Source organism: Drosophila sechellia, chromosome X (genome assembly GCF_004382195.2).
Source record: "Drosophila sechellia strain sech25 chromosome X, ASM438219v1, whole genome shotgun sequence".
Classification (NCBI taxonomy): Eukaryota; Metazoa; Arthropoda; class Insecta; order Diptera; family Drosophilidae; genus Drosophila; species Drosophila sechellia.
This window is the reverse complement of record NC_045954.1, coordinates 16,096,582-16,123,404: the sequence shown is the minus strand read 5'-3', so window position 1 is coordinate 16,123,404 and position 26,823 is coordinate 16,096,582. Positions and strand designations below refer to the sequence as shown.

The following is a 26,823-nucleotide window of genomic DNA, read 5'->3' as shown; positions in this document are numbered from 1 at the left end:
TGCTCGTTATTGGCTCTATCATAATTAAAGATGAAAACTGCGATGATTGCTCTTCTGCACTCGAATCTGTAAATAAACTATTAGCTGGTGCACTTGATTGTGGGACAGAAATTGATAGTGTCCTTGTATCTTTTTGAGATGTTTTGTCTTCATTAACACTCTGACTAGAAAATATATTCTTTGCTTTTGAACTTGATTGAGGAAGTGATGTTGATAGTGTCCATGGTACTTCTGTCATTTCATTTTGTTCTGCACTGGATTCTTGAAAAGAACTGCTTTCTTCTGTTGTTAATTGAGGTAAAGATTTTGGAAGTTCCGTGGATTCCTCTTTGATTGTTTGATAGACTGCCCTTGAAACTGTAAGTAAACTGATTGCTGTTGTACTTGATTCGGGGATTGAAATTGACATTGTCCTTGTATCCTCTCTAGCAGTTTTGTCTTCATTTACACTTTGACTCGAAAATATATTCTTTGTTGGGTGATCTTTGTCTGTGTTTGAAATTTTGCTAAGATCACTGAATAGTGTGCTCGAAGCAGGAACATATTGCGATTGATTTCCAATTTCGCTTTGGGATATTTGATACGGTAATGTACTCGAAATTTGTAATGATGCTGACAGATTTTTATCTTTTCCTTTGGTATTTGTATTTTCTTGTGTACTTTTATATGAAGGTAGATTTGAGAAGTACTGAAGATCTTCGCTTGACTTTATTTGGCTTGCTGTTAAGATAGATACATCAATAGAAGTGGGATCTGTCATACAGTTGCAGATACACGAGTCATTTCCTTGTTCTAATAGGCAAGTGCATTCGCAAACATTATCTGTAGTTACTTTACTGCTCGTTATTGGCTCTATCATAATTAAAGATGAAAACTCCGATGATTGCTCTTCTGACCTCGAAACTGTAAGTACACTATTTGCTGTTGTACTTGATTGTGGGAAAGAAGTTGATAGTGTTCTTGTATCTTCTTGAGAAATGTTGTCTTCATTTACAGTCTGACTCGAAAATATATTTTTTGTTTTTGAACTTGATTGAGAAAGTGATGTTGATAGTGTCCATGGTACTTCTGTAATTGGATTTTCTTCCGCGCTGGATACTTGGAATGAACTGCTTTCTTCTGTTGTTAATTGAGGTAAAGATTTTAAAAGTTCCGATGTTTCCTCCCGAATTGCATGCTCTTCTGCACTCGAATATGTAAGTAAACTATGTGCTGCTGTACTTGATTGTGGGAAAGAAGTTAATAGTGTCCTTGTGTCGTCTTGAGATGTTTTGGCTTCATTTACACTCGGACTCGAAAATTTATTATTCGTGTTTGAACTTGATTGAAAAAGTGATGTTGATAGTGTCCATGGCACTTCTGTTATTTGAATTTCTTCCGAACTGGATTCTTGAAATGAACTGCTTTCTTCTGTTTTAAGTTGAGGTAAAGATTTTGCAAGTTCCGATGTTTCCTCTTGCTTTGTTTGATCTTCTGCACTCAAATCTGTAAGTAAACTATTTGTTGTTGTTCTTGATTGAGAAATCGATACCGTCCTTGTATATTCTTGAGATGTTTTGTCTTCATTTACACTCTGACTCTGACTCTTTGTTCTTGAACTTGATTGTGTCCATGGCACTTCTGTCATTTCAATTTCTTCCGCACTGGATTCTTGGAATGAACTGCTTTCTTCTGTCGTTAATTGAGGTAAAGATTTTAAAAGTTCCGATGTTTCCTCCCGAATTGTTTGCTCTTCTGCACTCGAATATGTAAGTAAACTATGTGCTGCTGTACTTGATTGTGGGAAGGAAGTTGATAGTGTCTTTGTGTCTTCTTGAGATGTTTTGGCTTCATTTACACTCGGACTCGAAAATATATTATTCGTGTTTGAACTTGATTGAAAAAGTGATGTTGATAGTGTCCATGGCACTTCTGTTATTTGAATTTCTTCCGAACTGGATTCTTGAAATGAACTGCTTTCTTCTGTTTTAAGTTGAGGTAAAGATTTTGAAAGTTCCGATGTTTTCTCTAGCTTTGTTTGATCTTCTGCAGTCAAATCTGTAAGTAAACTATTTGTCGTTGTTCTTGATTGAGAAATTGATACCGTCCTTGTATCTTCTTGAGATGTTTTGTCTTCATTTACACTCTGACTCTTTGTTCTTGAACTTGATTGTGTCCATGTCACTTCTGTCATTTGATTTTCTTCTGCACTGGATTCTTGAAATGAACTGCTTTCTTCTGTTGTGTGTTCTTGAAATGAACTTATTTCTCCTCTTGTAGATTGAGGTAGAGCTTTTGAAAGTTCTGATGTCTCTTCTTGAATTGTATGCTCTTCTGCACTTGAAACTGTAAGTAAACTATTTGCTGTTGTACTTGATTGTGGGAAAGAAGTTGATAGTGTCCTTGTATCTTCTTGAGAAATGTTGTCTTCATTTACTGACTGACTCGAAAATATATTTTTTGTTTTTGAACTTGATTGGGAAAGTGATGTTGATAGTGTCCATGGTACTTCTGTAATTGGATTTTCTTCCGCACTGGATTCTTGGAATGAACTGCTTTCTTCTGTTGTTAATTGAGGTAAAGATTTTAAAAGTTCCGATGTTTCCTCCCGAATTGTTTGCTCTTCTGCACTCGAATATGTAAGTAAACTATGTGCTGCTGTAGTTGATTGTGGGAAGGAAGTTGATAGTGTCTTTGTGTCTTCTTGAGATGTTTTGGCTTCATTTACACTTGGACTCAAAAATATATTATTCGTGTTTGAACTTGATTGAAAAAGTGATGTTGATAGTGTCCATGGCACTTCTGTTATTTGAATTTCTTCCGAACTGGATTCTTGAAATGAACTGCTTTCTTCTGTTTTAAGTTGAGGTAAAGATTTTGCAAGTTCCGATGTTTCCTCTTGCTTTGTTTGATCTTCTGCACTCAAATCTGTAAGTAAACTATTTGTCGTTGTTCTTGATTGAGAAATTGATACCGTACTTGTATCTTCTTGAGATGTTTTGTCTTCATTTACACTCTGACTCTTTGTTCTTGAACTTGATTGTGTCCATGTCACTTCTGTCATTTGATTTTCTTCTGCACTGGATTCTTGAAATGAACTGCTTTCTTCTGTTGTGTGTTCTTGAAATGAACTTATTTCTCCTCTTGTAGATTGAGGTAGAGCTTTTGAAAGTTCTGATATCTCTTCTCTAAGTGTATGCTCTTCTGCACTTGAAACTGTAAGTAAACTATTTGCTGTTGTACTTGATTGTGGGAAAGAAGTTGATAGTGTCCTTGTATCTTCTTGAGAAATGTTGTCTTCATTTACTGACTGACTCGAAAATATATTTTTTGTTTTTGAACTTGATTGGGAAAGTGATGTTGATAGTGTCCATGGTACTTCTGTAATTGGATTTTCTTCCGCACTGGATTCTTGGAATGAACTGCTTTCTTCTGTTGTTAATTGAGGTAAAGATTTTAAAAGTTCCGATGTTTCCTCCCGAATTGTTTGCTCTTCTGCACTCGAATATGTAAGTAAACTATGTGCTGCTGTACTTGATTGTGGGAAGGAAGTTGATAGTGTCTTTGTGTCTTCTTGAGATGTTTTGGCTTCATTTACACTTGGACTCCAAAATATATTATTCGTGTTTGAACTTGATTGAAAAAGTGATGTTGATAGTGTCCATGGCACTTCTGTTATTTGAATTTCTTCCGAACTGGATTCTTGAAATGAACTGCTTTCTTCTGTTTTAAGTTGAGGTAAAGATTTAGCAAGTTCCGATGTTTCCTCTTGCTTTGTTTGATCTTCTGCACTCAAATCTGTAAGTAAACTATTTGTTGTTGTTCTTGATTGAGAAATCGATACCGTCCTTGTATCTTCTTGAGATGTTTTGTCTTCATTTACACTCTGACTCTTTGTTCTTGAACTTGATTGTGTCCAAGGCACTTCTGTCATTTGATTTTTTTCTGCACTGGATTCTTGAAATGAACTGCTTTCTTCTGTTGTGTGTTCTTGAAATGAACTTATTTCTCCTCTTGTAGATTGAGGTAGAGCTTTTGAAAGTTCTGATGTCTCTTCTTGAATTGTATGCTCTTCTGCACTTGAAAGTGTAAGTAAACTATTTGCTGTTGTACTTGATTGTGGGAAAGAAGTTGATAGTGTTCTTGTATCTTCTTGAGAAATGTTGTCTTCTTTTACAGTCTGACTCGAAAATATATTTTTTGTTTTTGAACTTGATTGAGAAAGTGATGTTGATAGTGTCCATGGTACTTCTGTAATTGGATTTTCTTCCGCACTGGATTCTTGGAATGAACTGCTTTCTTCTGTTGTTAATTGAGGTAAAGATTTTAAAAGTTCCGATGTTTCCTCCCGAATTGTTTGCTCTTCTGCACTCGAATATGTAAGTAAACTATGTGCTGCTGTACTTGATTGTGGGAAAGAAGTTGATAGTGTCCTTGTGTCTTCTTGAGATGTTTTGGCTTCATTTACACTCGGACTCGAAAATATATTATTCGTGTTTGAACTTGATTGAAAAAGTGATGTTGATAGTGTCCATGGCACTTCTGTTATTTGAATTTCTTCCGAACTGGATTCTTGAAATGAACTGCTTTCTTCTGTTTTAAGTTGAGGTAAAGATTTTGAAAGTTCCGATGTTTTCTCTAGCTTTGTTTGATCTTCTGCAGTCAAATCTGTAAGTAAACTATTTGTCGTTGTTCTTGATTGAGAAATTGATACCGTCCTTGTATCTTCTTGAGATGTTTTGTCTTCATTTACACTCTGACTCTTTGTTCTTGAACTTGATTGTGTCCATGTCACTTCTGTCATTTGATTTTCTTCTGCACTGGATTCTTGAAATGAACTGCTTTCTTCTGTTGTGTGTTCTTGAAATGAACTTATTTCTCCTCTTGTAGATTGAGGTAGAGCTTTTGAAAGTTCTGATATCTCTTCTCGAAGTGTATGCTCTTCTGCACTTGAAACTGTAAGTAAACTATTTGCTGTTGTACTTGATTGTGGGAAAGAAGTCGATAGTGTCCTTGTGTCTTCTTGAGACGTTTTGGCTTCATTTACACTCGGACTCGAAAATATATTATTCGTGTTTGAACTTGATTGAAAAAGTGATGTTGATAGTGTCCATGGCACTTCTGTTATTTGAATTTCTTCCGAACTGGATTCTTGAAATGAACTGCTTTCTTCTGTTTTAAGTTGAGGTAAAGATTTTGAAAGTTCCGATGTTTTCTCTAGCTTTGTTTGATCTTCTGCAGTCAAATCTGTAAGTAAACTATTTGTCGTTGTTCTTGATTGAGAAATTGATACCGTCCTTGTATCTTCTTGAGATGTTTTGTTTTCATTTACACTCTGACTCTGACTCTTTGTTCTTGAACTTGATTGTGTCCATGGCACTTCTGTCATTTGAATTTCTTCCGCACTGGATTCTTGGAATGAACTGCTTTCTTCTGTTGTTAATTGAGGTAAAGATTTTAAAAGTTCCGATGTTTCCTCCCGAATTGTTTGCTCTTCTGCACTCGAATATGTAAGTAAACTATGTGCTGCTGTACTTGATTGTGGGAAAGAAGTTGATAGTGTCCTTGTGTCTTCTTGAGACGTTTTGGCTTCATTTACACTCGGACTCGAAAATATATTATTCGTGTTTGAACTTGATTGAAAAAGTGATGTTGATAGTGTCCATGGCACTTCTGTTATTTGAATTTCTTCCGAACTGGATTCTTGAAATGAACTGCTTTCTTCTGTTTTAAGTTGAGGTAAAGATTTTGAAAGTTCCGATGTTTTCTCTAGCTTTGTTTGATCTTCTGCAGTCAAATCTGTAAGTAAACTATTTGTCGTTGTTCTTGATTGAGAAATTGATACCGTCCTTGTATCTTCTTGAGATGTTTTGTCTTCATTTACACTCTGACTCTTTGTTCTTGAACTTGATTGTGTCCATGTCACTTCTGTCATTTGATTTTCTTCTGCGCTGGATTCTTGAAATGAACTGCTTTCTTCTGTTGTGTGTTCTTGAAATGAACTTATTTCTCCTCTTGTAGATTGAGGTAGAGCTTTTGAAAGTTCTGATATCTCTTCTCGAAGTGTATGCTCTTCTGCACTTGAAACTGTAAGTAAACTATTTGCTGTTGTACTTGATTGTGGGAAAGAAGTTGATAGTGTCCTTTTATCTTCTTGAGAAATGTTGTCTTCATTTACTGACTGACTCGAAAATATATTTTTTGTTTTTGAACTTGATTGGGAAAGTGATGTTGATAGTGTCCATGGTACTTCTGTAATTGGATTTTCTTCCGCACTGGATTCTTGGAATGAACTGCTTTCTTCTGTTGTTAATTGAGGTAAAGATTTTAAAAGTTCCGATGTTTCCTCCCGAATTGTTTGCTCTTCTGCACTCGAATATGTAAGTAAACTATGTGCTGCTGTACTTGATTGTGGGAAGGAAGTTGATAGTGTCTTTGTGTCTTCTTGAGATGTTTTGGCTTCATTTACACTTGGACTCCAAAATATATTATTCGTGTTTGAATTTGATTGAAAAAGTGATGTTGATAGTATCCATGGCACTTCTGTTATTTGAATTTCTTCCGAACTGGATTCTTGAAATGAACTGCTTTCTTCTGTTTTAAGTTGAGGTAAAGATTTTGAAAGTTCCGATGTTTTCTCTAGCTTTGTTTGATCTTCTGCAGTCAAATCTGTAAGTAAACTATTTGTTGTTGTTCTTGATTGAGAAATCGATACCGTCCTTGTATCTTCTTGAGATGTTTTGTCTTCATTTACACTCTGACTCTGACTCTTTGTTCTTGAACTTGATTGTGTCCATGGCACTTCTGTCATTTGAATTTCTTCCGCACTGGGTTCTTGGAATGAACTGCTTTCTTCTGTTGTTAATTGAGGTAAAGATTTTAAAAGTTCCGATGTTTCCTCCCGAATTGTTTGCTCTTCTGCACTCGAATATGTAAGTAAACTATGTGCTGCTGTACTTGATTGTGGGAAAGAAGTTGATAGTGTCCTTGTGTCTTCTTGAGACGTTTTGGCTTCATTTACACTCGGACTCGAAAATATATTATTCGTGTTTGAACTTGATTGAAAAAGTGATGTTGATAGTGTCCATGGCACTTCTGTTATTTGAATTTCTTCCGAACTGGATTCTTGAAATGAACTGCTTTCTTCTGTTTTAAGTTGAGGTAAAGATTTTGAAAGTTCCGATGTTTTCTCTAGATTTGTTTGACCTTCTGCAGTCAAATCTGTAAGTAAACTATTTGTCGTTGTTCTGGATTGAGAAATTGATACCGTCCTTGTATCTTCTTGAGATGTTTTGTCTTCATTTACACTCTGACTCTTTGTTCTTGAACTTGATTGTGTCCATGTCACTTCTGTCATTTGATTTTCTTCTGCAATGGATTCTTGAAATGAACTGCTTTCTTCTGTTGTGTGTTCTTGAAATGAACTTATTTCTCCTCTTGTAGATTGAGGTAGAGCTTTTGAAAGTTCTGATATCTCTTCTCGAAGTGTATGCTCTTCTGCACTTAAAGCTGTAAGTAAACTATTTGCTGTTGTACTTGATTGTGGGAAAGAAGTTGATAGTGTCCTTGTATCTTCTTGAGAAATGTTGTCTTCATTTACTGACTGACTCGAAAATATATTTTTTGCTTTTGAACTTGATTGAGAAAGTGATGTTGATAGTGTCCATGGTACTTCTGTAATTGGATTTTCTTCCGCACTGGATTCTTGGAATGAACTGCTTTCTTCTGTTGTTAATTGAGGTAAAGATTTTAAAAGTTCCGATGTTTCCTCCCGAATTGTTTGCTCTTCTGCACTCGAATATGTAAGTAAACTATGTGCTGCTGTACTTGATTGTGGGAAAGAAGTTGATAGTGTCCTTGTATCTTCATGAGAAATGTTGTCTTCATTTACTGACTGACTCGAAAATATATTTTTTGTTTTTGAACTTGATTGAGAAAGTGATGTTGATAGTGTCCATGGCACTTCTGTTTTTTGAATTTCTTCCGAACTGGATTCTTGAAATGAACTGCTTTCTTCTGTTTTAAGTTGAGGTAAAGATTTTGAAAGTTCCGATGTTTTCTCTAGCTTTGTTTGATCTTCTGCAGTCAAATCTGTAAGTAAACTATTTGTCGTTGTTCTTGATTGAGAAATTGATACCGTACTTGTATCTTCTTGAGATGTTTTGTCTTCATTTACACTCTGACTCTTTGTTCTTGAACTTGATTGTGTCCATGTCACTTCTGTCATTTGATTTTCTTCTGCAATGGATTCTTGAAATGAACTGCTTTCTTCTGTTGTGTGTTCTTGAAATGAACTTATTTCTCCTCTTGTAGATTGAGGTAGAGCTTTTGAAAGTTCTGATATCTCTTCTCGAAGTGTATGCTCTTCTGCACTTGAAACTGTAAGTAAACTATTTGCTGTTGTACTTGATTGTGGGAAAGAAGTTGATAGTGTCCTTGTATCTTCTTGAGAAATGTTGTCTTCATTTACTGACTGACTCGAAAATATATTTTTTGTTTTTGAACTTGATTGAGAAAGTGATGTTGATAGTGTCCATGGTACTTCTGTAATTGGATTTTCTTCCGCACTGGATTCTTGGAATGAACTGCTTTCTTCTGTTGTTAATTGAGGTAAAGATTTTAAAAGTTCCGATGTTTCCTCCCGAATTGTTTGCTCTTCTGCACTCGAATATGTAAGTAAACTATGTGCTGCTGTACTTGATTGTGGGAAAGAAGTTGATAGTGTCCTTGTGTCTTCTTGAGATGTTTTGGCTTCATTTACACTCGGACTCGAAAATATATTATTCGTGTTTGAACTTGATTGAAAAAGTGATGTTGATAGTGTCCATGGCACTTCTGTTATTTGAATTTCTTCCGAACTGGATTCTTGAAATGAACTGCTTTCTTCTGTTTTAAGTTGAGGTAAAGATTTTGAAAGTTCCGATGTTTTCTCTAGCTTTGTTTGATCTTCTGCAGTCAAATCTGTAAGTAAACTATTAGTCGTTGTTCTTGATTGAGAAATTGATACCGTCCTTGTATCTTCTTGAGATGTTTTGTCTTCATTTACACTCTGACTCTTTGTTCTTGAACTTGATTGTGTCCATGTCACTTCTGTCATTTGATTTTCTTCTGCATGGATTCTTGAAATGAACTGCTTTCTTCTGTTGTGTGTTCTTGAAATGAACTTATTTCTCCTCTTGTAGATTGAGGTAGAGCATTTGAAAGTTCTGATATCTCTTCTCGAAGTGTATGCTCTTCTGCACTTGAAACTGTAAGTAAACTATTTGCTGTTGTACTTGATTGTGGGAAAGAAGTTGATAGTGTCCTTGTGTCTTCTTGAGATGCTTTGGCTTCATTTACACTCGGACTCGAAAATATATTATTCGTGTTTGAACTTGATTGAAAGTGATGTTGATAGTGTCCATGGTACTTCTGTAATTGGATTTTCTTCCGCACTGGATTCTTGGAATGAACTGCTTTCTTCTGTTGTTAATTGAGGTAAAGATTTTAAAAGTTCCGATGTTTCCTCCCGAATTGTTTGCTCTTCTGCACTCGAATATGTAAGTAAACTATGTGCTGCTGTACTTGATTGTGGGAAAGAAGTTGATAGTGTCCTTGTGTCTTCTTGAGAGTTTTGGCTTCATTTACACTCGGACTCGAAAATATATTATTCGTGTTTGAACTTGATTGAAAAAGTGATGTTGATAGTGTCCATGGCACTTCTGTTATTTGAATTTCTTCCGAACTGGATTCTTGAAATGAACTGCTTTCTTCTGTTTTAAGTTGAGGTAAAGATTTTGAAAGTTCCGATGTTTTCTCTAGCTTTGTTTGATCTTCTGCAGTCAAATCTGTAAGTAAACTATTTGTCGTTGTTCTTGATTGAGAAATTGATACCGTCCTTGTATCTTCTTGAGATGTTTTGTCTTCATTTACACTCTGACTCTTTGTTCTTGAACTTGATTGTGTCCATGTCACTTCTGTCATTTGATTTTCTTCTGCACTGGATTCTTGAAATGAACTGCTTTCTTCTGTTGTGTGTTCTTGAAATGAACTTATTTCTCCTCTTGTAGATTGAGGTAGAGCTTTTGAAAGTTCTGATATCTCTTCTCGAAGTGTATGCTCTTCTGCACTTGAAACTGTAAGTAAACTATTTGCTGTTGTACTTGATTGTGGGAAAGAAGTTGATAGTGTCCTTGTATCTTCTTGAGAAATGTTGTCTTCATTTACTGACTGACTCGAAAATATATTTTTTGTTTTTGAACTTGATTGGAAAGTGATGTTGATAGTGTCCATGGTACTTCTGTAATTGGATTTTCTTCCGCACTGGATTCTTGGAATGAACTGCTTTCTTCTGTTGTTAATTGAGGTAAAGATTTTAAAAGTTCCGATGTTTCCTCCCGAATTGTTTGCTCTTCTGCACTCGAATATGTAAGTAAACTATGTGCTGCTGTACTTGATTGTGGGAAGAAGTTGATAGTGTCCTTGTGTCTTCTTGAGATGTTTTGGCTTCATTTACACTTGGACTCCAAAATATATTATTCGTGTTTGAACTTGATGAAAAAGTGATGTTGATAGTGTCCATGGCACTTCTGTTATTTGAATTTCTTCCGAACTGGATTCTTGAAATGAACTGCTTTCTTCTGTTTTAAGTTGAGGTAAAGATTTTAAAAGTTCCGATGTTTCTCTAGCTTTGTTTGATCTTCTGCAGTCAAATCTGTAAGTAAACTATTTGTCGTTGTTCTTGATTGAGAAATCGATACCGTCCTTGTATTTCTTGAGATGTTTTGTCTTCATTTACACTCTGACTCTTTGTTCTTGAACTTGATTGTGTCCATGTCACTTCTGTCATTTGATTTTCTTCTGCAATGGATTCTTGAAATGAACTGCTTTCTTCTGTTGTGTGTTCTTGAAATGAACTTATTTCTCCTCTTGTAGATTGAGGTAGAGCTTTTGAAAGTTCTGATATCTCTTCTCGAAGTGTATGCTCTTCTGCACTTGAAACTGTAAGTAAACTATTTGCTGTTGTACTTGATTGTGGGAAAGAAGTTGATAGTGTCCTTGTATCTTCTTGAGAAATGTTGTCTTCATTTACTGACTGACTCGAAAATATATTTTTTGTTTTTGAACTTGATTGGGAAAGTGATGTTGATAGTGTCCATGGTACTTCTGTAATTGGATTTTCTTCCGCACTGGATTCTTGGAATGAACTGCTTTCTTCTGTTGTTAATTGAGGTAAAGATTTTAAAAGTTCCGATGTTTCCTCTCGAATTGTTTGCTCTTCTGCACTCGAATATGTAAGTAAACTATGTGCTGCTGTACTTGATTGTGGGAAGGAAGTTGATAGTGTCTTTGTGTCTTCTTGAGATGTTTTGGCTTCATTTACACTTGGACTCCAAAATATATTATTCGTGTTTGAACTTGATTGAAAAAGTGATGTTGATAGTGTCCATGGCACTTCTGTTATTTGAATTTCTTCCGAACTGGATTCTTGAAATGAACTGCTTTCTTCTGTTTTAAGTTGAGGTAAAGATTTTGAAGTTCCGATGTTTCTCTGCTTTGTTTGATCTTCTGCAGTCAAATCTGTAAGTAAACTATTTGTCGTTGTTCTTGATTGAGAAATGATACCGTCCTTGTATTTCTTGAGATGTTTTGTCTTCATTTACACTCTGACTCTTTGTTCTTGAACTTGATTGTGTCCATGTCACTTCTGTCATTTGATTTTCTTCTGCACTGGATTCTTGAAATGAACTGCTTTCTTCTGTTGTGTGTTCTTGAAATGAACTTATTTCTCCTCTTGTAGATTGAGGTAGAGCTTTTGAAAGTTCTGATATCTCTTCTCGAAGTGTATGCTCTTCTGCACTTGAAACTGTAAGTAAACTATTTGCTGTTGTACTGATTGTGGGAAAGAAGTTGATAGTGTCCTTGTATCTTCTTGAGAAATGTTGTCTTCATTTACTGACTGACTCGAAAATATATTTTTTGTTTTTGAACTTGATTGGGAAAGTGATGTTGATAGTGTCCATGGTACTTCTGTAATTGGATTTTCTTCCGCACTGGATTCTTGGAATGAACTGCTTTCTTCTGTTGTTAATTGAGGTAAAGATTTTAAAAGTTCCGATGTTTCCTCCCGAATTGTTTGCTCTTCTGCACTCGAATATGTAAGTAAACTATGTGCTGCTGTACTTGATTGTGGGAAAGAAGTTGATAGTGTCCTTGTGTCTTCTTGAGATGTTTTGGCTTCATTTACACTTGGACTCCAAAATATATTATTCGTGTTTGAACTTGATCGAAAAAGTGATGTTGATAGTGTCCATGGCACTTCTGTTATTTGAATTTCTTCCGAACTGGATTCTTGAAATGAACTGCTTTCTTCTGTTTTAAGTTGAGGTAATGATTTTGCAAGTTCCGATGTTTCCTCTTGCTTTGTTTGATCTTCTGCACTCAAATCTGTAAGTAAACTATTTGTTGTTGTTCTTGATTGAGAAATCGATACCGTCCTTGTATTTTCTTGAGATGTTTTGTCTTCATTTACACTCTGACTCTTTGTTCTTGAACTTGATTGTGTCCATGTCACTTCTGTCATTTGATTTTCTTCTGCAATGGATTCTTGAAATGAACTGCTTTCTTCTGTTGTGTGTTCTTGAAATGAACTTATTTCTCCTCTTGTAGATTGAGGTAGAGCTTTTGAAAGTTCTGATATCTCTTCTCGAAATGTATGCTCTTCTGCACTTGAAACTGTAAGTAAACTATTTGCTGTTGTACTTGATTGTGGGAAAGAAGTTGATAGTGTCCTTGTATCTTCTTGAGAAATGTTGTCTTCATTTACTGACTGACTCGAAAATATATTTTTTGTTTTTGAACTTGATTGGGAAAGTGATGTTGATAGTGTCCATGGTACTTCTGTAATTGGATTTTCTTCCGCACTGGATTCTTGGAATGAACTGCTTTCTTCTGTTGTTAATTGAGGTAAAGATTTTAAAAGTTCCGATGTTTCCTCTCGAATTGTTTGCTCTTCTGCACTCGAATATGTAAGTAAACTATGTGCTGCTGTACTTGATTGTGGGAAGGAAGTTGATAGTGTCTTTGTGTCTTCTTGAGATGTTTTGGCTTCATTTACACTTGGACTCCAAAATATATTATTCGTGTTTGAACTTGATTGAAAAAGTGATGTTGATAGTGTCCATGGCACTTCTGTTATTTGAATTTCTTCCGAACTGGATTCTTGAAATGAACTGCTTTCTTCTGTTTTAAGTTGAGGTAAAGATTTTGCAAGTTCCGATGTTTCCTCTTGCTTTGTTTGATCTTCTGCACTCAAATCTGTAAGTAAACTATTTGTTGTTGTTCTTGATTGAGAAATCGATACCGTCCTTGTATTTTCTTGAGATGTTTTGTCTTCATTTACACTCTGACTCTTTGTTCTTGAACTTGATTGTGTCCAAGGCACTTCTGTCATTTGATTTTCTTCTGCACTGGATTCTTGAAATGAACTGCTTTCTTCTGTTGTGTGTTCTTGAAATGAACTTATTTCTCCTCTTGTAGATTGAGGTAGAGCTTTTGAAAGTTCTGATATCTCTTCTCGAAGTGTATGCTCTTCTGCACTTAAAGCTGTAAGTAAACTATTTGCTGTTGTACTTGATTGTGGGAAAGAAGTTGATAGTGTCCTTGTATCTTCTTGAGAAATGTTGTCTTCATTTACTGACTGACTCGAAAATATATTTTTTGTTTTTGAACTTGATTGGGAAAGTGATGTTGATAGTGTCCATGGTACTTCTGTAATTGGATTTTCTTCCGCACTGGATTCTTGGAATGAACTGCTTTCTTCTGTTGTTAATTGAGGTAAAGATTTTAAAAGTTCCGATGTTTCCTCCCGAATTGTTTGCTCTTCTGCACTCGAATATGTAAGTAAACTATGTGCTGCTGTACTTGATTGTGGGAAAGAAGTTGATAGTGTCCTTGTGTCTTCTTGAGATGTTTTGGCTTCATTTACACTCGGACTCGAAAATATATTATTCGTGTTTGAACTTGATTGAAAAAGTGATGTTGATAGTGTCCATGGCACTTCTGTTATTTGTATTTCTTCCGAACTGGATTCTTGAAATGAACTGCTTTCTTCTGTTTTAAGTTGAGGTAAAGATTTTGAAAGTTCCGATGTTTTCTCTAGCATTGTTTGATCTTCTGCAGTCAAATCTGTAAGTAAACTATTTGTCGTTGTTCTTGATTGAGAAATTGATACCGTACTTGTATCTTCTTGAGATGTTTTGTCTTCATTTACACTCTGACTCTTTGTTCTTGAACTTGATTTTGTCCATGTCACTTCTGTCATTTGATTTTCTTCTGCACTGGATTCTTGAAATGAACTGCTTTCTTCTGTTGTGTGTTCTTGAAATGAACTTATTTCTCCTCTTGTAGATTGAGGTAGAGCTTTTGAAAGTTCTGATATCTCTTCTCGAAGTGTATGCTCTTCTGCACTTGAAACTGTAAGTAAACTATTTGCTGTTGTACTTGATTGTGGGAAAGAAGTTGATAGTGTCCTTGTATCTTGTTGAGAAATGTTGTCTTCATTTACTGACTGACTCGAAAATATATTTTTTGTTTTTGAACTTGATTGGGAAAGTGATGTTGATAGTGTCCATGGCACTTCTGTTATTTGAATTTCTTCCGAACTGGATTCTTGAAATGAACTGCTTTCTTCTGTTTTAAGCTGAGGTAAAGATTTTGCAAGTTCCGATGTTTCCTCTTGCTTTGTTTGATCTTCTGCACTCAAATCTGTAAGTAAACTATTTGTTGTTGTTCTTGATTGAGAAATCGAGACCGTCCTTGTATCTTCTTGAGATGTTTTGTCTTCATTTACACTCTGACTCTTTGTTCTTGAACTTGATTGTGTCCAAGGCACTTCTATCATTTGATTTTCTTCTGCACTGGATTCTTGAAATGAACTGCTTTCTTCTGTTGTGTGTTCTTGAAATGAACTTATTTCTCCTCTTGTAGATTGAGGTAGAGCTTTTGAAAGTTCTGATATCTCTTCTCGAAGTGTATGCTCTTCTGCACTTAAAACTGTAAGTAAACTATTTGCTCTTGTACTGGATTGTGGGAAAGAAGTTGATAGTGTCCTTGTATCTTCTTGAGAAATGTTGTCTTCATTTACTGACTGACTCGAAAATATATTTTTTGTTTTTGAACTTGATTGGGAAAGTGATGTTGATAGTGTCCATGGTACTTCTGTAATTGGATTTTCTTCCGCACTGGATTCTTGGAATGAACTGCTTTCTTCTGTTGTTAATTGAGGTAAAGATTTTAAAAGTTCCGATGTTTCCTCTCGAATTGTTTGCTCTTCTGCACTCGAATATGTAAGTAAACTATTTGTTGTTGTTCTTGATTGAGAAATCGATACCGTCCTTGTATCTTCTTGAGATGTTTTGTCTTCATTTACACTCTGACTCTTTGTTCTTGAACTTGATTGTGTCCATGTCACTTCTGTCATTTGATTTTCTTCTGCAATGGATTCTTGAAATGAACTGCTTTCTTCTGTTGTGTGTTCTTGAAATGAACTTATTTCTCCTCTTGTAGATTGAGGTAGATCTTTTGAAAGTTCTGATATCTCTTCTCGAAATGTATGCTCTTCTGCACTTGAAACTGTAAGTAAACTATTTGCTGTTGTACTTGATTGTGGGAAAGAAGTTGATAGTGTCCTTGTATCTTCTTGAGAAATGTTGTCTTCATTTACTGACTGACTCGAAAATATATTTTTTGTTTTTGAACTTGATTGGGAAAGTGATGTTGATAGTGTCCATGGTACTTCTGTAATTGGATTTTCTTCCGCACTGGATTCTTGGAATGAACTGCTTTCTTCTGTTGTTAATTGAGGTAAAGATTTTAAAAGTTCCGATGTTTCCTCTCGAATTGTTTGCTCTTCTGCACTCGAATATGTAAGTAAACTATGTGCTGCTGTACTTGATTGTGGGAAGGAAGTTGATAGTGTCTTTGTGTCTTCTTGAGATGTTTTGGCTTCATTTACACTTGGACTCCAAAATATATTATTCGTGTTTGAACTTGATTGAAAAAGTGATGTTGATAGTGTCCATGGCACTTCTGTTATTTGAATTTCTTCCGAACTGGATTCTTGAAATAAACTGCTTTCTTCTGTTTTAAGTTGAGGTAAAGATTTTGCAAGTTCCGATGTTTCCTCTTGCTTTGTTTGATCTTCTGCACTCAAATCTGTAAGTAAACTATTTGTTGTTGTTCTTGATTGAGAAATCGATACCGTCCTTGTATCTTCTTGAGATGTTTTGTCTTCATTTACACTCTGACTCTTTGTTCTTGAACTTGATTGTGTCCATGTCACTTCTGTCATTTGATTTTCTTCTGCACTGGATTCTTGAAATGAACTGCTTTCTTCTGTTGTGTGTTCTTGAAATGAACTTATTTCTCCTCTTGTAGATTGAGGTAGAGCTTTTGAAAGTTCTGATATCTCTTCTCGAAGTGTATGCTCTTCTGCACTTGAAACTGTAAGTAAACTATTTGCTGTTGTACTTGATTGTGGGAAAGAAGTTGATAGTGTCCTTGTATCTTCTTGAGAAATGTTGTCTTCATTTACTGACTGACTTGAAAATATATTTTTTGTTTTTGAACTTGATTGGGAAAGTGATGTTGATAGTGTCCATGGTACTTCTGTAATTGGATTTTCTTCCGCACTGGATTCTTGGAATGAACTGCTTTCTTCTGTTGTTAATTGAGGTAAAGATTTTAAAAGTTCCGATGTTTCCTCTCGAATTGTTTGCTCTTCTGCACTCGAATATGTAAGTAAACTATTTGTTGTTGTTCTTGATTGAGAAATCGATACCGTCCTTGTATCTTCTTGAGATGTTTTGTCTTCATTTACACTCTGACTCTTTGTTCTTGAACTTGATTGTGTCCAAGGCACTTCTGTCATTTGATTTTCTGCTGCACTGGATTCTTGAAATGAACTACTTTCTTCTATTGTGTGTTCTTGAAATGAACTTATTTCTCCTCTTGTAGATTGAGGTAGAGCTTTTGAAAGTTCTGATATCTCTTCTCGAAGTGTATGCTCTTCTGCACTTGAAACTGTAAGTAAACTATTGCTGTTGTACTTGATTGTGGGAAAGAAGTTGATAGTGTCCTTGTGTCTTCTTGAGATGTTTTGGCTTCATTTACACTCGGACTCGAAAATATATTATTCGTGTTTGAACTTGATTGAAAAAGAGATGTTGATAGTGTCCATGGCACTTCTGTTATTTGAATTTCTTCCGAACTGGATTCTTGAAATGAACTGCTTTCTTCTGTTTTAAGTTGTGGTAAAGATTTTGAAAGTTCCGATGTTTTCTCTAGCTTTGTTTGATCTTCTGCAGTCAAATCTGTAAGTAAACTATTTGTCGTTGTTCTTGATTGAGAAATTGATACCGTCCTTGTATCTTCTTGAGATGTTTTGTCTTCATTTACACTCTGACTCTGACTCTTTGTTCTTGAACTTGATTGTGTCCATGTCACTTCTGTCATTTGATTTTCTTTTGCACTGGATTCTTGAAATGAACTGCTTTCTTCTGTTGTGTGTTCTTGAAATGAACTTATTTCTCCTCTTGTAGATTGAGGTAGAGCTTTTGAAAGTTCTGATATCTCTTCTCGAAGTGTATGCTCTTCTGCACTTGAAACTGTAAGTAAACTATTTGCTGTTGTACTTGATTGTGGGAAAGAAGTTGATAGTGTCCTTGTATCTTCTTGAGAAATGTTGTCTTCATTTACTGACTGACTCGAAAATATATTTTTTGTTTTTGAACTTGATTGGGAAAGTGATGTTGATAGTGTCCATGGTACTTCTGTAATTGGATTTTCTTCCGCACTGGATTCTTGGAATGAACTGCTTTCTTCTGTTGTTAATTGAGGTAAAGATTTTAAAAGTTCCGATGTTTCCTCTCGAATTGTTTGCTCTTCTGCACTCGAATATGTAAGTAAACTATTTGTTGTTGTTCTTGATTGAGAAATCGATACCGTCCTTGTATCTTCTTGAGATGTTTTGTCTTCATTTACACTCTGACTCTTTGTTCTTGAACTTGATTGTGTCCAAGGTACTTCTGTCATTTGATTTTCTTCTGCACTGGATTCTTGAAATGAACTGCTTTCTTCTGTTGTGTGTTCTTGAAATGAACTTATTTCTCCTCTTGTAGATTGAGGTAGAGCTTTTGAAAGTTCTGATATCTCTTCTCGAAGTGTATGCTCTTCTGCACTTGAAACTGTAAGTAAACTATTTGCTGTTGTACTTGATTGTGGGAAAGAAGTTGATAGTGTCCTTGTGTCTTCTTGAGATGTTTTGGCTTCATTTACACTCGGACTCGAAAATATATTATTCGTGTTTGAACTTGATTGAAAAAGAGATGTTGATAGTGTCCATGGCACTTCTGTTATTTGAATTTCTTCCGAACTGGATTCTTGAAATGAACTGCTTTCTTCTGTTTTAAGTTGAGGTAAAGATTTTGAAAGTTCCGATGTTTTCTCTAGCTTTGTTTGATCTTCTGCAGTCAAATCTGTAAGTAAACTATTTGTCGTTGTTCTTGAATGAGAAATTGATACCGTACTTGTATCTTCTTGAGATGTTTTGTCTTCATTTACACTCTGACTCTTTGTTCTTGAACTTGATTGTGTCCATGTCACTTCTGTCATTTGATTTTCTTCTGCACTGGATTCTTGAAATGAACTGCTTTCTTCTGTTGTGTGTTCTTGAAATGAACTTATTTCTCCTCTTGTAGATTGAGGTAGAGCTTTTGAAAGTTCTGATATCTCTTCTCGAAGTGTATGCTCTTCTGCACTTGAAACTGTAAGTAAACTATTTGCTGTTGTACTTGATTGTGGGAAAGAAGTTGATAGTGTCCTTGTATCTTCTTGAGAAATGTTGTCTTCATTTACTGACTGACTCGAAAATATATTTTTTGTTTTTGAACTTGATTGGGAAAGTGATGTTGATAGTGTCCATGGTACTTCTGTAATTGGATTTTCTTCCGCACTGGATTCTTGGAATGAACTGCTTTCTTCTGTTGTTAATTGAGGTAAAGATTTTAAAAGTTCCGATGTTTCCTCTCGAATTGTTTGCTCTTCTGCACTCGAATATGTAAGTAAACTATGTGCTGCTGTACTTGATTGTGGGAAGGAAGTTGATAGTGTCTTTGTGTCTTCTTGAGATGTTTTGGCTTCATTTACACTTGGACTCCAAAATATATTATTCGTGTTTGAACTTGATTGAAAAAGTGATGTTGATAGTGTCCATGGCACTTCTGTTATTTGAATTTCTTCCGAACTGGATTCTTGAAATGAACTGCTTTCTTCTGTTTTAAGTTGAGGTAAAGATTTTGAAAGTTCCGATGTTTTCTCTAGCTTTGTTTGATCTTCTGCAGTCAAATCTGTAAGTAAACTATTTGTCGTTGTTCTTGATTGAGAAATTGATACCGTCCTTGTATCTTCTTGAGATGTTTTGTCTTCATTTACACTCTGACTCTGACTCTTTGTTCTTGAACTTGATTGTGTCCATGTCACTTCTGTCATTTGATTTTCTTTTGCACTGGATTCTTGAAATGAACTGCTTTCTTCTGTTGTGTGTTCTTGAAATGAACTTATTTCTCCTCTTGTAAATTGAGGTAGAGCTTTTGAAAGTTCTGATATCTCTTCACGAAGTGTATGCTCTTCTGCACTTGAAACTGTAAGTAAACTATTTGCTGTTGTACTTGATTGTGGGAAAGAAGTTGATAGTGTCCTTGTATCGTCTTGAGAAATGTTGTCTTCATTTACTGACTGACTCGAAAATATATTTTTTGTTTTTGAACTTGATTGGGAAAGTGATGTTGATAGTGTCCATGGTACTTCTGTAATTGGATTTTCTTCCGCACTGGATTCTTGGAATGAACTGCTTTCTTCTGTTGTTAATTGAGGTAAAGATTTTAAAAGTTCCGATGTTTCCTCTCGAATTGTTTGCTCTTCTGCACTCGAATATGTAAGTAAACTATTTGTTGTTGTTCTTGATTGAGAAATCGATACCGTCTTTGTATCTTCTTGAGATGTTTTGTCTTCATTTACACTCTGACTCTTTGTTCTTGAACTTGATTGTGTCCAAGGCACTTCTGTCATTTGATTTTCTTCTGCACTGGATTCTTGAAATGAACTGCTTTCTTCTGTTGTGTGTTCTTGAAATGAACTTATTTCTCCTCTTGTAGATTGAGGTAGAGCTTTTGAAAGTTCTGATATCTCTTCTCGAAGTGTCTGCTCTTCTGCACTTGAAACTGTAAGTAAACTATTTGCTGTTGTACTTGATTGTGGGAAAGAAGTTGATAGTGTCCTTGTGTCTTCTTGAGATGTTTTGGCTTCATTTACACTCGGACTCGAAAATATATTATTCGTGTTTGAACTTGATTGAAAAAGTGATGTTGATAGTGTCCATGTCACTTCTGTTATTTGAATTTCTTCCGAACTGGATTCTTGAAATGAACTGCTTTCTTCTGTTTTAAGTTGAGGTAAAGATTTTGAAAGTTCCGATGTTTTCTCTAGCTTTGTTTGATCTTCTGCAGTCAAATCTGTAAGTAAACTATTTGTCGTTGTTCTTGATTGAGAAATTGATACCGTCCTTGTATCTTCTTGAGATGTTTTGTCTTCATTTACACCCTGACTCTTTGTTCTTGAACTTGATTGTGTCCATGTCACTTCTGTCATTTGATTTTCTTCTGCACTGGATTCTTGAAATGAACTGCTTTCTTCTGTTGTGTGTTCTTGAAATGAACTTATTTCTCCTCTTGTAGATTGAGGTAGAGCTTTTGAAAGTTCTGATATCTCTTCTCGAAGTGTATGCTCTTCTGCACTTGAAACTGTAAGTAAACTATTTGCTGTTGTACTTGATTGTGGGAAAGAAGTTGATAGTGTCCTTGTATCTTCTTGAGAAATGTTGTCTTCATTTACTGACTGACTCGAAAATATATTTTTTGTTTTTGAACTTGATTGGGAAAGTGATGTTGATAGTGTCCATGGTACTTCTGTAATTGGATTTTCTTCCGCACTGGATTCTTGGAATGAACTGCTTTCTTCTGTTGTTAATTGAGGTAAAGATTTTAAAAGTTCCGATGTTTCCTCTCGAATTGTTTGCTCTTCTGCACTCGAATATGTAAGTAAACTATGTGCTGCTGTACTTGATTGTGGGAAGGAAGTTGATAGTGTCTTTGTGTCTTCTTGAGATGTTTTGGCTTCATTTACACTTGGACTCGAAAATATATTATTCGTGTTTGAACTTGATTGAAAAAGTGATGTTGATAGTGTCCATGGCACTTCTGTTATTTGAATTTCTTCCGAACTGGATTCTTGAAATGAACTGCTTTCTTCTGTTTTAAGTTGAGGTAAAGATTTTGCAAGTTCCGATGTTTCCTCTTTCTTTGTTTGATCTTCTGCACTGAAATCTGTAAGTAAACTATTTGTTGTTGTTCTTGATTGAGAAATCGATACCGTCCTTGTATCTTCTTGAGATGTTTTGTCTTCATTTACACTCTGACTCTTTGTTCTTGAATTTGATTGTGTCCAAGGCACTTCTGTCATTTGATTTTCTTCTGCACTGGATTCTTGAAATGAACTGCTTTCTTCTGTTGTTAATTGAGGTAAAGATTTTAAAAGTTCCGATGTTTCCTCCCGAATTGTTTGCTCTTCTGCACTCGAATATGTAAGTAAACTATGTGCTGCTGTACTTGATTGTGGGAAAGAAGTTGATAGTGTCCTTGTGTCTTCTTGAGACGTTTTGGCTTCATTTACACTTGGACTCGAAAATATATTATTCGTGTTTGAACTTGATTGAAAAAGTGATGTTGATAGTGTCCATGGCACTTCTGTTATTTGAATTTCTTCCGAACTGGATTCTTGAAATGAACTGCTTTCTTCTGTTTTAAGTTGAGGTAAAGATTTTGAAAGTTCCGATGTCTTCTCTAGCTTTGTTTGATCTTCTGCAGTCAAATCTGTAAGTAAACTATTTGTTGTTGTTCTTGATTGAGAAATCGATACCGTCCTTGTATCTTCTTGAGATGTTTTGTCTTCATTTACACTCTGACTCTTTGTTCTTGAACTTGATTGTGTCCAAGGCACTTCTGTCATTTGATTTTCTTCTGCACTGGATTCTTGAAATGAACTGCTTTCTTCTGTTGTGTGTTCTTGAAATGAACTTATTTCTCCTCTTGTAGATTGAGGTAGAGCTTTTGAAAGTTCTGATGTCTCTTCTTGAATTGTATGCTCTTCTGCACTTGAAAGTGTAAGTAAACTATTTGCTGTTGTACTTGATTGTGGGAGAGAAGTTGATAGTGTTCTTGTATCTTCTTGAGATGTTTTGGCTTTATTTTCACTCGGACTCGAAAATATATTATTCGTGTTTGAACTTAATTGAAAAAGTGATGTTGATAGTGTCCATGGCACTTCTGTCATTTGTTTTTCATCCGAACTGAATTCTTGAAATGAACTGCTTTCTTCTGTTTTAAATTGAGGTAAAGATTTTGAAAGTTCCGATGTTTCCTCTTGCTTTGTTTGATATTCTGCACTTGAAACTGTAAGTAAACTGATTGCTGTTGTACTTGATTCGGGGATTGAAATTGACATTGTGCTTGTATCCTCTTTAGCAGTTTTGTCTTCATTTACACTTTGACTCGAAAATATATTCTTTGTTGGCTGATCTTTGTCTGTGTTTGAAATTTTGCTAAGATCACTGAATAGTGTGCTCGAAGCAGGAACATATTGCGATTGATTTCCAATTTCGCTTTGGGATATTTGATACGGTAATGTACTCGAAATTTGTAATGATGCTGACAGATTTTTATCTTTTCCTTTGGTATTTGTATTTTCTTGTGTACTTTTATATGAAGGTAGATTTGAGGAGTGCTGAAGATCTTCGCTTGACTTTATTTGGCTTGCTGTTAAGATAGATACATCAATAGAAGTGGGATCTGTCATACAGTTGCAGATACACGAGTCATTTCCGTGTTCTAATAGGCAAGTGCATTCGCAAACATTATCTGTAGATAGTTTACTGCTCGTTATTGGATCTATCATTTCTAACGATGAAAGCTTTGATAGCGTTGTGGTTTTATTATCAGTAACACCATTTCCTTTAGTTGTGAGGACTTTATCTTTCACACTGTGGAGTTCTGTGAGTAATGGCCGATTTGATTCACTTGCCGAGACGTCTGAAGTGCTTCCTTTAAGGTTGCATTCGCAGATACATGAGTCTTTTTCTGATTCCAATTGGCAAGTACAATCACAGATATGAGAACTTGATTTTGATATTGTACTAAGAAAAGGTAAATGGCTTATTCCAGTGGTCTGTTTTTTTGGTAGACCACTAGCAGTTGTACTCAATTTTAGTGGAGAATCATGAATTTTGTCTGTGGTTGAAATTTTGATTAGATCACTAAATTCTGTGGACAATAGAGGAACAAATTGCGATTGATTTCCCATTTTGTTTTGGGATGTTTGATCTGATCCTGTACTCGAAATTTGTATTGATGTTGAATTAAAATCTGTCATACAGTTGCAGATACACGAGTCATTTCCATGTTCTAATAGGCAAGTGCATTCGCAAACATCATGTGTTGATTGTTTACTGCTTTTTACCGGCTCTATCTTGACCAAGGATGAAAGCTCCGATGGCATTGTGGTTTTCTTACCAGCAACATTTCCTTTAGTTGAGACATCTTCAATACTGAAAGGTTTTGGACTAGCCTTGGTTAGTAAAGAAGTACCATTTGGGGCATAATCTTTCATGCTGTTGAGTTTTCGATTTGTTTCTGTGGGTAATGACTGTTTAGATGCACTTGCCGTTACACCTTCGGAGATATCTGAAGTGCTTTCTTTAAGGTTGCATTCGCATAAACACGAATCTTTGGCTATTTCCAATTTGCAAGTGCAATCGCACATATTAAGACCAATTGATTTTGTACTTAGCAGAGGTAAAATTTCTGACTGCTTCTTTATTTCTGTGGTCGAAATAGTGTGTAGAGCACCTGGCAGTATATTAAAGTGGTATGATGCCTCTGCATTTTGTCCTATTTTGATTTTTTGGTTTTTGATGTGGTTTATGGATTGTGATAGTTTCGTTGTTTCTGTGCGTGTCAATTGTACGTTGTTCGTACTTGGCTGGTTTTCTGGTAGAAATTCCGAAATTTTCGATTCTTCTTTCGCATCAAATTGATCGATTTTCGTATTCAAAACTTCCATAGAACTGTCTGTTTCTGCATTTAACTGGAGTGGAGATGCCAAACGATTTGTTGATTTATCTGCAGTAAATTGATCTCTTTTTGTAGTCGGTACCATACTTGACTTTTCCTCATGAGCATGTTGATCTTTATCCTCAGTTATTATTGGATCTTTCATCGGAGTCGAAAAATGGACTGAAGGACCAGACATTTGATTCAATTGAAGTGGAGTTTCTGATAATTTCGTTCGTTCAATAGTGGTTTCAATAGGTACAGTGGTTGTTAGCTCTGAACATTTTATGCATTCGGTTGATGTATATCCAGTTATATCTGAGTTTGGTTCAGTATCGTCGCTGAAAGTTATTGTTTCAAATTCAAATATAATCATTGTTATTATTTCTGTAAAGTAGCCAAATATGATTATCGTTCTTTCTAAAATTGTCGAATCGATTGTTGTTGTGATATATTTACTTATGGGATATTTTATACCATCACTCATTAGCTCCGGATTTCTTGTTGTAACGATCGAAGTTCGAAGTTTTGATTTAGTATTTATGTTGCTTTTACTAGGGGATATGAATATAGTTGCTGTAGTATCTTTAGGTAAGTTAGATGATTGATTTCTTGTATATGTTGCATGCTCCGTAATATTATATGAAAAATTCTGTAGAAATTCATCATTACTTTCAGTGGACGATGAATCGCTTATCGTTGGAGTAGGCTCATCAAAAATATTTGAGCTTAGTGAAGCGCATTCCTCGCAGGTTTCGGCAGAATCGAAAAGATTTGTTGTTTCATCTAATGACTCAGAGCATAATTCACAATCTGATGTTGAGTCCGAGTCCGAACTTGAAACATTTATTTTTGCACTGATTATTGGAGTCGTTTCCATTTGTAACAATCCTTGGTTTCTTGCAAATCTTCCTAAATTATACGTTTTTGTAGATGGTGAAGGTAAAATATCCTCAATGGGGTTAATCGATTTTGTATTTTTTGATTGGTAATCGCTCATGTTTACTTTTGCAACAATATTATCATCTTTGCTTATGGACCTTGTTAAGTTTTTCCATTTATATATATGTTGTTTATCTTTAAAATTAGTTTGATTATGCAGTTCCAATATTTCTTGTGAAGCTAAATTTAGTTTTCTGTTATTTTCTAAATGCTCTAAATTATCAAATAGTTCGGGTGTTTCGGTTGCCGACAAATATTCGAAAAATTCAGCCTTTTCCATTCTTTTTTTCTGGAGTCCTCGAGGCGTGTTTAATAATGAAATCCTTCGTCTTAGAATCAATAAAAAAAACCGTAGTATTTTTGAGTGTAGACGAAGTCCTATTTTCAGCTCCTTTGATTTCCATAATTTGTTAGCAACAATCCTCCTTTTTGTACTGCTCAATTTTTGAATTTCTATTTCGGGAATTTGCACCTTGGAATACATTTTTAATGTTATCAGTTATCTAAAATTGCTTTATTTTATAAAAAAGAAACTCACCCTTTGCGAACGACTCTTTATATGTAAATTTCCAAGTAGGTTCCATGCGCTTAGAAAAGATTCAGTTATGAATTCAAATAATATGCATCGTCTAAAAGTACTTTTCTTACTTATTAATTGCACAAAACACTGTAATTGATTTCTTTTATCTAAGCTCTGAAGATTTTTAAGGACTATGGCATTCTGCGAAAAGTTTTCTTTTCTCGTAATTCGACTTAGTGAAACGATTAACTTTTTTTCGTCATTTTGGCTAAGTCTTTTCCTTAAAATCATATCTGGATTTAACTCTAGATTAGGTTTATTTATGGTTTTATCCTTCATAAACTTGCTGATAATGGAGTTACTTATGCGAAGGTTATCTTTGATGATATCGTCCTTTAAATATTTCTGGATTAATTGAATTTCTCGACTTAAAAAAATGCATTCTTATTTCAAATTCACAACTTACCCAAAAGAAGTGATAGTTCCAAGCTGGGAAAATGTTGAAGACTGCATTCCGCCAGCTAAGAATCGTATTTAAGAAGTGCGTCCGATAGTTACTTTTATTTGTGGTCTCTGAAGTAATCTTTGACTTGATGAATTTATAGTGGGGATTGTAGTGTAGACGGCATGTTTGATTGTATTTATTATTAAATGATACTTCGGTAATTTTTCTATATCGATTGGTTGACATGGGATTATCATAATAAGCATAACATGCATCGTGCGAAGCCAATGGCTTTAATAAATATAAAAAGAAGGCAAAGTTCAGATTGGAATCTGGATCCTTTACGCGAAGTATTCGTGTTGGATTATAGATATGTCCTGTAAATAGAAAAAACGTTGCGTGATTTTTAAAATTGGAAATTATGGTTTGCTCACCTGCGAAAATATAAATAACAAATGCGAGAGTTATCCAAAAACCGATTAATAACTGCATTATTAAGACTACTTTTATAAATCGGCCAAAACTGTTTTCACTTTTGCGAGAGGTAAAATGGGCAAGGTCTTCATTGATAAATAATTATTTTAAATTGAATTTGTATGCCCCATTATTTCAGTACAGACGCTTAAATGCAATTTGTTACAACTCTCAACTGCTAACAATAAAATACATGGTTCGTAATTTAAGAAGTGAGACCATTTCACTAGTTTTAACGCAACCAACCTATATGTTTAAAACAA

The 26,823-nt window shown here is 35.1% G+C and overlaps 1 protein-coding gene across 1 annotated transcript in view; it reads right to left on the bottom strand.

The window, feature by feature from the left end:
- LOC116802108 (mucin-16) overlaps nt 1-26,578 on the bottom strand; it is a 51,460-nt gene extending 24,882 nt beyond the window's left edge. The window contains 18 exon segments of the mRNA XM_032725267.1: nt 45-350; nt 897-6,746; nt 6,894-9,093; nt 9,096-9,364; nt 9,366-9,591; nt 9,594-10,229; nt 10,232-10,423; nt 10,426-10,521; nt 10,524-10,649; nt 10,652-10,729; nt 10,732-11,579; nt 11,581-11,848; nt 11,851-17,058; nt 17,061-24,263; nt 24,372-24,697; nt 24,800-25,593; nt 26,108-26,463; nt 26,521-26,578. Of these exon segments, the coding sequence (XP_032581158.1) occupies nt 45-350; nt 897-6,746; nt 6,894-9,093; nt 9,096-9,364; nt 9,366-9,591; nt 9,594-10,229; nt 10,232-10,423; nt 10,426-10,521; nt 10,524-10,649; nt 10,652-10,729; nt 10,732-11,579; nt 11,581-11,848; nt 11,851-17,058; nt 17,061-24,263; nt 24,372-24,697; nt 24,800-25,593; nt 26,108-26,463; nt 26,521-26,578 (25,040 nt within the window).
- Nucleotides 26,579-26,823: the final 245 nt, after the last annotated feature.